Source organism: Athene noctua, chromosome 1, assembly GCF_965140245.1.
Source record: "Athene noctua chromosome 1, bAthNoc1.hap1.1, whole genome shotgun sequence".
Lineage (NCBI taxonomy): Eukaryota > Metazoa > Chordata > Aves > Strigiformes > Strigidae > Athene > Athene noctua.
Window position 1 is genome coordinate 29,423,398 of NC_134037.1, and position 10,231 is coordinate 29,433,628.

The following is a 10,231-nucleotide window of genomic DNA, read 5'->3' on the forward strand; positions in this document are numbered from 1 at the left end:
GCCGGCGGCCCCAGGTGACGCTCGTCCCCCTGCGGGTTTCGTCCCCGCGTGTGACCCACCGGCACCCCCGGCTCGCTGGCGGGCCCAGCTGCCGCCACCCGGCGGGCGGGCTGCCTGGCGCGGGCGGGCTGCCTGGCGCGGCCGGCGCGGCTCTCCCGCTGCGGCGCCCCGGGGCCGGGCCGGGCCGGGCGAGGCGGGGCGGGCCGGCGCGCTGCGTGAGGCGGCGCCCGCGGGGCCGCGGCCCGGCGCGGAGGCGGGGTGGCCGCGGGGGCAGGCGGCGGGGCGGGCTCCTTCTTTGGCCATGAGCGAAGGGCCGGCATTCGGCCGCCGCCTGCGGGACGCGGGGAGGGAGCGGCCGCAGCGAGGGTCCGCCGGCGGCAGCAGGCGGGTGCTATGGCCCAGGCCAAGATCAGCGCCAAGGCCAGCGAGGGGGCGCAGCAGCCGCCGCAGCAGCAGCAGCCGCCGCCGCCGCAGCAGCAGCAGCAGCCGTCGTCCGGCGGGCAGCTCCGGGGCCGCTTCTACCGCTCCACCTCCATGGCGGACCGATCGAGCCGCCTGCTCGAGAACCTGGACCAGCTGGAGCTCAGGTGGGTCCCCGGAGGCCGGCGGCGGCGGCCGGGCCGGGCCGGGCCTGGGCGGAGGGAGGGGGGGCCGCGGCCCCGAGCAGCCGCCGAGCCCCGAGCCCGGCGACGGGTGGGCGCCCTTCCAGGGCGGGAGGGAGCGGCGCTGGGGTTGGGGCTTCCTGAGGTGATCGAGGGGAAAAAGGATCCCCCTTTGTCGGGGACGGAGGGGGGCAAGTTTAGAAATGGCAGCTGCTGCTCTAAGGTGAAATAGCGTGGCCTGGAAAAACGTGAAAATAGGAATGTGTATGTGAATGTATGAAAACAGACGTTTTTCAGAAAAAGTGCGCAAGGTCTTTTTCGGATTTGCTACCCTTTGCAGTTTGGGGAGTCTTTAGCAAACGGGGTAGCGGGTTGCTGGCGGTGCCGGGGCTGCCGTACAGGACGCGGACAAGCCCCGCGGAGGGCCGTCCCACTCCGTAGCCTCTGTCCCGCGTCTGTCGGGCAGGTGCTCTATAAGAAGATGCAGGAAAGCCGAGGACAAAACGTGGTATTAGTCGGGCTCTCGGAGGCTCTTGCAAGCCTTCAAGCCGCAGTGCTGAATGCCGGCACAGGAGGCTTCGTGTCCCCGAAACCTCCCTTTGCACTTACTGATTCAGCTACGGATGTTCTTGTTACCCACGTTTATGTCCACCTCCTCTCTGAAGTGTCATAAATCATGGAACTATAACGTGAATAGCATTGTGTTCTGCAGCTTAGGTGTATTTTTCCAAAGTAATTGCGAATATGATGCGTATTTTGTTGTTGCGCCAAGACATGCCCTGTCTCCTCCTGCTACTTGACGTTCCCCAAGTAATCCCATTTGATTTTTTTCCCAGTTTGGCTGCATGAGAGACGATTCCTTGCCTTTAATCCTCCTCCCCCTCCTCTCAGCTCTGCCTAATTACAGTGTCCTTTCTGAAGTGGGTGGATGTGCAGGGTGCTGTGGGTGTATCACTGATTCACCTCCTGCCTCTACTGTTTCAACACGCCCTTTCCTTCATTACAGCTGCATATTGATCAGCGGCTTTCATAGAACCACCTAGAATGTTTCGAGGACTTGCCTGTAATTAGAAGAGCTCTGTGGGATAGAGGAGTTGCGTTTTTCCCCTTTCTGCCTGCATTAGTGTGCATTATTCAGGAGTGGACTTGATGTGCTATTATATTAGCCTTTTGCTTAGCTTGATTAAATCTCCTTGAAGTCCTTTGCAGACTTCTCTGAATTTGACTAAACAAAATCCCTGTCTGCAAACAAGTCTTACTGCTCACATCCAGGTCTAGTGCATGAATGTATAATCACAAAATGATCAGCAGAATATGCAAAAAATGTTTTTTAGATTTTCTGAGCAACTGAGACAAAGCAGACTGTTTGGTTAACCAGAAATTAAACCCCAAATTAAACTTCGCAATTTGCTGTGGGTCTTTCAAACAGGTATAGTCCTAAATGTGGAACAGTTACAAAAAAAGAGTCAAACTACTTTGATTAAAGTCAGTCTTTTTTTTTTTTTTTTCATGCGCAACTAATCAACATGCCTCATTTCAAAGTTATTTGAATGACAGGAGGATAAGCTTCCACACTTCCCTCTCCAGCTGGTCTAGTTTACCTATAGACCCTCAAGATGTTGCTTGTAAATATAATAAGTGAAAATTTGTCAAACTGAACTCCAGCCTTTAATTAAACCCCTTTACAATCTTCAGTTCTCAAGTTGCTTGAGGTCAGCCAAACCCCAAGGCAACCCTCATCCCTTTGGAAATTCTCTGGTTTGAACAGCCTTCCCTTTTCTCCCTTCCTTTCTACTGCGAAAGCTTCTTTTCTAACAGTAACGGGGTATTTTTGTACCTGCCTGCTAGGTGTTTGTGGAGGGACTTTGGTCTGTAGGGAAAGTGAGTGGAAAAGGGAGATTAATTTGGCTCCCAGGGAGCGAACCCCCTGACAGGGGAGGCACAGGACAGGGGGTTGGGGAGGTGGCAGGTGGCACATTTGTCCCTTTTAAGGGCTTGGACCTCTGTGTTGCCCTGTCTGCTGGTGGTGAATGCCAGGACATCTCGGGAGCAGCTGGAAGCAGGACCAGAGTCTCTGTTTATGAGTCACTGTGTTCTGGTGGTTGTGTTAAGTGAACACGCAGTCCTAGGTATAATGATACATGAGAAGTCAGACTCTTGCTTTTTTTCCCTTTTAATTTTTTTTACTTTTTCTCCTGTTCTCCTTCGGAACAACCTTATTCCCTCATCATTCATTTGTATGTTCATGGGACTGCTGCGAATGGAAACTCTGTTAAAGCAGCTGAGGATGCCGGGGTGAAACTCCCTGCTTTGTCTCTGTCCAGTGTGCTCAGCTCTGTTTCAGGAAAAAAGCGGCACCATCTTCAGATGTTTCTTATTTACTTTGAAAACTTATCTGCACTTCCAGCGCACAAGCTTTAATAGTGAACTGTGTAAGTCAGTGAGTAAGTTAAAGGTCGGAGTTATTGCAGCTGTCCTAAGAAAGCGCGTATCGAGTTTCTCATCTGGAAACAAAAGCACAGGCTGGTCCACCTGTTCCTCGGGGGGAATGCTCTGCTCATGTCAATGGTATGTAGGAAAGAAAGGCATGCGTGGCTAATTGCTCTCGGACCAGGAAAAATCAGAAGTAAGGAATGTTTTTTTAGTCTTAGGTAATGGGTGGAATATTTAGTCGATGTTCAAAGTGACAAGTAAAAATATGGTTGGATGTGCTCATTTACTAGAAAAAGACCATACTGCTGCACTGAGATAATTGATAATTGGGTGTAGATATAAGTTTTTTGTATTTTCTTTGCCTTCTATTCTTTGTTTTTTTGAGACTTGGATTGTGTTTCCACCCTTTTTCACAGCAGCAAGCTCTGCTAGACATTTATCTCTTCCAGTCTTTTTTTTTTTGCTTGTCCCCATCCCAGGAAAGTAAAGATTTACACAAACCTACGAAGTTAAAGCACATTTTAGGAAAGAAGTTAGGAGAGCTGACTGCAGGGTGCGGACCTGACACTCTCACAGCAAGTCAGGAGGGAAGGGTGTGCAGTCCTGGCTGGGGGGGCCGGGGTCTCGGGGTGTCTGCCAGGCTGTGGCCTGGGGGCCGGGAGGAGCTGGCGGGACCCACCCCAGCACGGGGCAGGCGGCCGGAGGCCTCCGCGCAAGCCAGGGCAGTGAAATAGGGGGAGGCAGTGGGAGGTATCTCACCTTGATAAAGCCCCCTCAGCATCTTCTCTGGAGCACTAACTTTTCCTGAGGTTGTGTGGTTGAGTGGTTTCTGTGTTTTTTTGTTTTGTTTTGTTTTTTCCCACTAGAGCGCTGTTCTGAAATGATCCTATTGCACTGTTTTGACCTCCATGAAGTCCAGGTCCCTAGCAGTGACAGCTGGCCGTTTCCTATGCTTCCTTGTCTTGCCCTTGTCAAGCCATTTCCCCCATCTTCTGTTCAAGTGTAACGCTGGCTGGCTGGCTGCTGAGATGCTGCCTTTGCTGCCAATATGCTGTGTTATCACACTCTGCCTCCACCCTGCTCTCGAGAGGTCTCTGAAACCCGAGGAGTTTATTTTTTAGGGGTACTCAGTCCCATCACACCACTCATAATTGCTCAAGATGGAAATTTTGGAAGGGATAGCAGAGGGGTGAGGAAGTTCTGACGTGCTGCTTCCCTGTCCCTTTGCCCTGGCAGCAGGAGCTGGGGTGCCTCCTTCCTGCGCCGTTACACAGTGCCAGTGTAGGCCCTCATTTGGTTGTCGTTTATGGAAGCAAAACCACTAAAAGTAAAATCCCAGTGGATTTTAGTGGTGTGGCACTCTGTATTGCAGTTCAAAAAGTGGTTAAAATAATTCCCAAGAACCAATTTTTGCAAATAAAATAGTTCTCAGGATTTGATCATATGATTTTCTGTTAAATAATGTTAATCTCAAATTGGTAAATTGTGGGGGTGTTTTTGCAGTATACAATCGTTAATTCCGGTCATTCGGCTTTTGGGTCCTACCTAAAAAGCCAGCAGTAGCCAGTAGCAAAAGCCAGTAGCTGGCTTTTGGAAGCAGTGATGTTTTAGGCACTCTCTTTAGAATTGCACCAATTCAGGATGCATCTCTGCAATGCAGTTTTTCCACATTCTTCATACAACCCAGCAAAGCCTGTGGAAATCATGGAGTGATCCAACTGCTGAAGGCAGACCTTTGGTCTTTAAGTCAGTACAGTGATATACCAAATCCAACTTAAAAACACTGTTAAAATTGGAATCCTGCACTTGAAAATTTTAAGCTTTTTTTAAATTGTGAAAATACTAGGGTTTTTAAAAGGCATGGCAAGGCATTTATGAAAATATTGCTAGACTTCCTAAATTATAAAGTGCAGACAGACATCTGAAGCATGAAATGACTCCACCTGCCTCATTGCTGTTACTAACCAGTCCAAAATAATAATTAAAAGTATTTGCTCTTGGCAAGAATTTGCATTGCATTAACTTTTCCCACTCCTCCTCAGAATGAACATGAAAGGCAAAGCCCGAAGCTTGTGCTTTCACTGACTAAATTAGACTAAATATTTTGTAAAACAGAACCATTTCATGAGCAGGCTGCATGTGAAGTGCGACTATTTATATCCTTAAATGCTCCCGTTCTGCCTTCTTTTGCCCTCCTTTCTCTTCCTGCTGTTTTTCCAAAGTTACCTGCCCTCAGCCAAGCTTTGAGGAAGGAGCAGCAGCTCCGTACCTGTCTAAAGAGATAAGCTCTCATCTACAGAAGCGGCAATAACCCACAACCATCTCAAGGCAGCATCTGGTAATGTTGAAGAGCGCAGAGCATCTAAGAGACTTAATGATGTTTTGGTTTGTTTCCCCTTTTCTGGCAGGTTTAATAAACATTTCAGGGTAGATGGATTCCTGTGCTGCTTACAGCTAGCTAGACCTCCCGAGCTGCGCATTGAAAGCATCTGAAACTGTCAGCCAGGTTCACATGATACTCAGCTTTTCTGTGAGGTCTGGGAAGGCGGAGTTGATTTTTTTGGCACAACTCTTGCAGCCAGTTGCAGCTTGGCAAGTCGTCTGCAAGTCCCTACCCTCAAGCTTCCAGGGCAAAGCTAAGGAAGGGGGATGTTTCCCTCTTGTGCCTGGTCTCCAAAGTAAACGGTTCCCAGATGTGCTTTTCCATATTACTCGGCTGAATGCAAGAGCCCCTCCTTAAAACCGTGTCGGGGAATAAGATACGAATTAAGGAACTGGAGGGGGATTTCTAGTACGGCATTTTCACATTGTCCGTGGCCAGATGAGCCTGTACCTTATGCCACGAGGAGGAGGGCAGGCTATGGGCATGTAACCATGAAGCTTACCAAGACCCAGTAGTTACAGGGGAGAGCAGTTTCTTACGGGCTTTCCCCTTGCCCTCACTGCATCATGTGTGAGTTTCAGCACAATGAACAGGACTGGAGTAGGGGTCCTGCTTCAGGAGGAACCGAGTTTTGTGCTTCCCTGCAGCCCAGAAACAGCTGTTCTCACAGAAGCTTCCTTCCCTTGTGAATCACAGCAAGCCTCGCTCCATGGAAGACACCAGTGACTGTGGGGACAGGCAGTCCAGCATCTTCTCCCGGTGACCAAGGCATGCCCCTCGAAGGGGAAGCCCTTGTCAACGTTAATAAAAATATGTGAGCTTTGTCCCTCTCACCTGTGTTACTCCCTTGTGAAAGGGGTTGTTCGGCTACAAGGCGACATTTGAGTTTTCTGGAGTGTTTGTTGCTTTGTAGGTGGGTTGTTAGGGTTTTGCGCTGCTGGCCTGGGGACAGTGGGGAAGCCAAGCTCCCTTGCTGCCTCCACCCCTGCAGCTGCAGCCTTCACCCCCAGGTTCCCCGACAGGAACTTGGTCTGTTTCTCTTCTAGTGAGGCAGCTGATAATAATTGCTAATTAGCTACAGGACTTCTGCTCTGGGACTGTAGTACCATCAGGCTCTGGATATCCAGACTAACTGTGGAGTCAGATAGAACAGCACTGTCAGTAAAATAAAAGATTTGTCTGATTGAATTACTGTTATATTGTTGGGGTTTTTTTTCCCCATTTGTTTGTTTTTAAAAATTATATGGAGTCTTGAAAAGTGAAGTTAAGATACAGGAGAAGGTCATGAAATCAGAGAATCTGAGTCATGGATAATTAAGAACTGGCTGTACTTCTTAAGCCGAAGTTTAAAAAAAAAAACAGTTCTTGGCAGCTATATGGACAAACACTTACTTTATTATTTAAACATTTTGTTTCAACTGTGTTCAGGGTAGAGGCTTTCCGTGACGCAGCATGTGCTATGGAACAAGAGAAAGAAATCCTGCTAGAAATGATCCACAATATACAGAACAGCCAGGATATGAGGCACATCAGTGAAGGTGAGAAGCTGCTTTGCCATGCCCTCCCAACCGACCCGCTGTCAAACCAGCCCATGCCTGAGGCAGCAGCTCTGTTCGGTTGCTTGCTGCTGGTGAAGGTACGGGCACCGGAGCCAGTGAAGGTTCCTGAAGGGCCATCTGTTACCCTGGGATTCCCTTTTTCCTGACATACTATTCAGCTGGATGGTCTACCATGAACATCACTACTGTATGTGAAAGCCCATACTCAGTCACTGATTTATTTAGGTTAATATAGCTCAGCGGAGGGAGAGAAGTTGATGATAGTGATGATGGTTAAATATAGTTGAAAAAATAGCATTTTAATGGCTTTGACTACTGGGCAGGCATGAGTGCCACAAAGTGTACAGCCTGCAAGAACCTGCTGATTAAGATTGTTGCCGTGGTTGTGTGATATATGGCTTTATATTCCCTAAATCTGTATAGTTTATATTAGGTGCTGAAATTGCTGGTTTATTGGCTCTTCAGGAGCCTACATGTTCAAATGGGTTGTGTTCATATTTTAGGAAAAAACTTAAGTTTTTAGAAAATAGAAAACCATTTTATTTCATGGCTCCTAATTGCATCTGGTAGTCAAAAATTAGTTTTGTCTTTATGGCCGTCTGGGATATTGCCTAAATCTCTCCCTCACAGTGGCACAGAAAGTCCCTAACGTGCCAGTCTGTAATGAATCATGTTTCCTGATAGTACTGTATGCTTTGCTTTAATGTGACACAGCAACCATTGTGTCAGCAGCAGAAAAGCAGAATAGAGCTTAATGCCTCATTTCAAATTAAAAGATACTAGATTCTGTGAAATAAGTGGGAGTTAGGCAAATGCAAAAAAATCCTTTCTGGCCCCTGGAAATCTCGTTGATTGTCTTTACTTTAAAAACCCACGTTGTTTATTGCAAAGTTGTAGTTGTTTGATTGTCTTGATGATGTTATTTGCACAGGGAAGTATCCACCTGTAACCCAGAATACTTTACTTTCCTGTTTTCAATTTAGGTGAGAGAGAAGAACTTAATTTGACTGCTAATCGTCTGATGGGCCGAACCCTCACTGTGGAGGTTTCTGTAGAAACCATCCGAAACGCCCAGCAGCAGGAATCCCTACTGCATGCCACGAAGATGATCGATGAAATCGTCAATAAACTTCTAGATGATTTGGAAGATGCCAAAATCCGCTTAATGTCGCTTTACGGTGCGTGCACATCTGATGTGCCAGCGGGACCCATCGATCAGAAATTTCAGTCTGTGGTAATTGGATGTGCCATTGAGGATCAGAAGAAAATCAAAAGGCGGCTAGAGACTCTGCTCAGAAACTTAGAAAATTCTGAAAAGTCAATCACATTGTTGGAGCATCAAAAATCATCTGTTCGACAGTCTTGCAACAGCAAACAGGATTAAACTATCTTCCTGGCTACTTCTGGCAAATCGCAGGATGAGCAAGTCTCCGTAAACAGCACACAGAAGCTAAGAAAAAAATCCTCTATACAAGCACAGGTATATATGCATGCACCTGCACCAGAATATCTTTGATTGCGAGGTGCGAGCATTTAATGGCTTTTGGTAGCATTGGCATTTTCTTTCGGCAATAAAGAATGCTATCAGTTCTCCTGTAGAGTCGATACAGCGCTATTGCAAATTGTAATTGTGCTTCAGCTGAACTGTCAGAAACCGTCAAAATCTAGCCTTCTTCCATTCTTGTTTTGGTTTGGTTTTTTTTAAACTAAAGTTGTTTTGTCATATCATGAGATTTCAGCTTTTCTCTGCTGTATACATAAGTGTGTGAACCAGACTTTTGGGGACAAAAGACAAATCATGGCAATAAATCAGAAACACTAATAAACTGTATATGGTATTTTCATAAACAATACACTGTCCTACTCATTACCATTTATAGTGTGAATAATTTGGCTCTATTTGTAAGTAGATGACAATACTTCCAAGAGACAGAAATACCCAGTTTGTAACCGAGGATGTGAAAAGCAACACGTCCCCTCCATCTTTTTTTAAAAAAGATAATATAAAGGGGAATTGTATTTTATCAGCAAATTCATTTTGCGTCATCATCTGTGAAGCCACAGAGCAAAACAGTTGAATTCTGAACTGATATACCATATTTGTTTCTTGTGTAGGATGGGACTTTTTATGTTTAACATAACTCACTCTTTGGGTGAGTGCCTTTTCTCCTTCTTTTTTTTTTTTTTTCCTTCCACTCCCTTACTCCATATAATTTCTGCTCATTGTTGCTGTGGGTCAAAAGCTGAAGATTTTAGTGTAAGCCTGGAATTTTGCAACCCCTTGTAGCCTGTCAGTCTTGTGCTATTTCACCAAAGGCTGGTGGTCACCTGAGGACAGCAGGGGGCTCTGGCTCAGCCCTTGGCTCAGATTAAAGCTCAGCTGGAGGAAGCAGGAATGGCTGGAGAGATGCCACTACCCAACCGCGGTCTCCTCTGGGGCAGTGGGCTGCCTTCAGCCTTACAGCCTGAGCATCACACCTGGATGCTCCCAGAGCACCAGCCCCAGGTGGGAGCTCTTCATGTCAGGCTTCTGCACAACCAAAGCTCTGGAGGGGGTTATTCTCACAAATCATGCTGTGAAATAGTTAAACTGAACATAGTTTATTGATGCTTAGAATATTCCTTCAATATCTGGTTTTTTTAAAGGCCATTCTAAGGTTATTTAGGCCGAAAGTGTTAAGGGTTTTTTGTTTTCTTTTTTAGATCCTCTTCATTGTACCAACAGCTGAAGGTATTTTCATTTTTTATAGTAGTTGTACAGATGTTTTTGTTCTCAAGGACAAAATGATTACAACCTCTGTATCTACAGCTAATAGTGTAGATTAGACTTACCTTGACTTAAGTTACTGGTTTATTTTTAAAATTCTTTCTTCCATTTGCCTCCCAAGTCCTGTGTTACCTGACCTACAGGAGGTCTGCAATACAGCCATCACTACCCTCTCCTCTGCTTTAAGATTGTGCACTCACATGCCACAGCCATTAAAGATCTTATAGATTTGAACAATCTGATTTTAAAACCAGTGATACTGTCCTTAAAGTTTCTTTCACAGTCATACCTGTAAGACACAGCAAAAGACTTAATTTTTTTACTGTAGTTTCATACCAGCTATTTTAAAGTAACAACACAGCTAAACATATCTGGCATCATACACATGATGGAGATCAACAAAAGAACAGATACATGTTTTTCTCTTTTTTAAGAAGTGCTCTGTTGTCAAAAATCAAAACACGGTAGGCGTAAGGCAGCTGGGACA

The 10,231-nt window shown here is 46.5% G+C and overlaps 1 protein-coding gene across 2 annotated transcripts; it reads left to right on the forward strand.

Moving 5' to 3' along the window:
• Positions 1-261: 261 nt before the first annotated feature.
• BAG2 (BAG cochaperone 2) lies at positions 262-9,068 on the forward strand. 2 transcript variants are annotated; one of them, XM_074895798.1, is made up of 4 exons: positions 262-432; positions 505-587; positions 6,847-6,956; positions 7,961-9,068. In XM_074895798.1, exons 1-4 carry the CDS (start codon positions 394-396, stop codon positions 8,359-8,361), a joined length of 633 nt encoding a protein of 210 aa, XP_074751899.1. In that variant the 5' UTR covers positions 262-393; the 3' UTR covers positions 8,362-9,068. The 2 variants fall into 2 exon arrangements, with proteins under 2 accessions (XP_074751899.1, XP_074751897.1); XM_074895796.1 differs by having other exon boundaries at positions 265-587; positions 7,961-9,060.
• The last annotated feature ends 1,163 nt before the right edge of the window (positions 9,069-10,231 follow it).

Coding starts and splice junctions, on each gene's coding strand:
- BAG2 (XM_074895796.1), top strand. CDS start 394: ATGGCCCAGGCCAAGATCAGCGCCAAGGCCAGCGAGGGGGCGCAGCAG. Junction 588..6,846: donor CTGGACCAGCTGGAGCTCAG/GTGGGTCCCCGG, acceptor AACTGTGTTCAG/GGTAGAGGCTTTCCGTGACG. Junction 6,957..7,960: donor TATGAGGCACATCAGTGAAG/GTGAGAAGCTGC, acceptor TTTTCAATTTAG/GTGAGAGAGAAGAACTTAAT.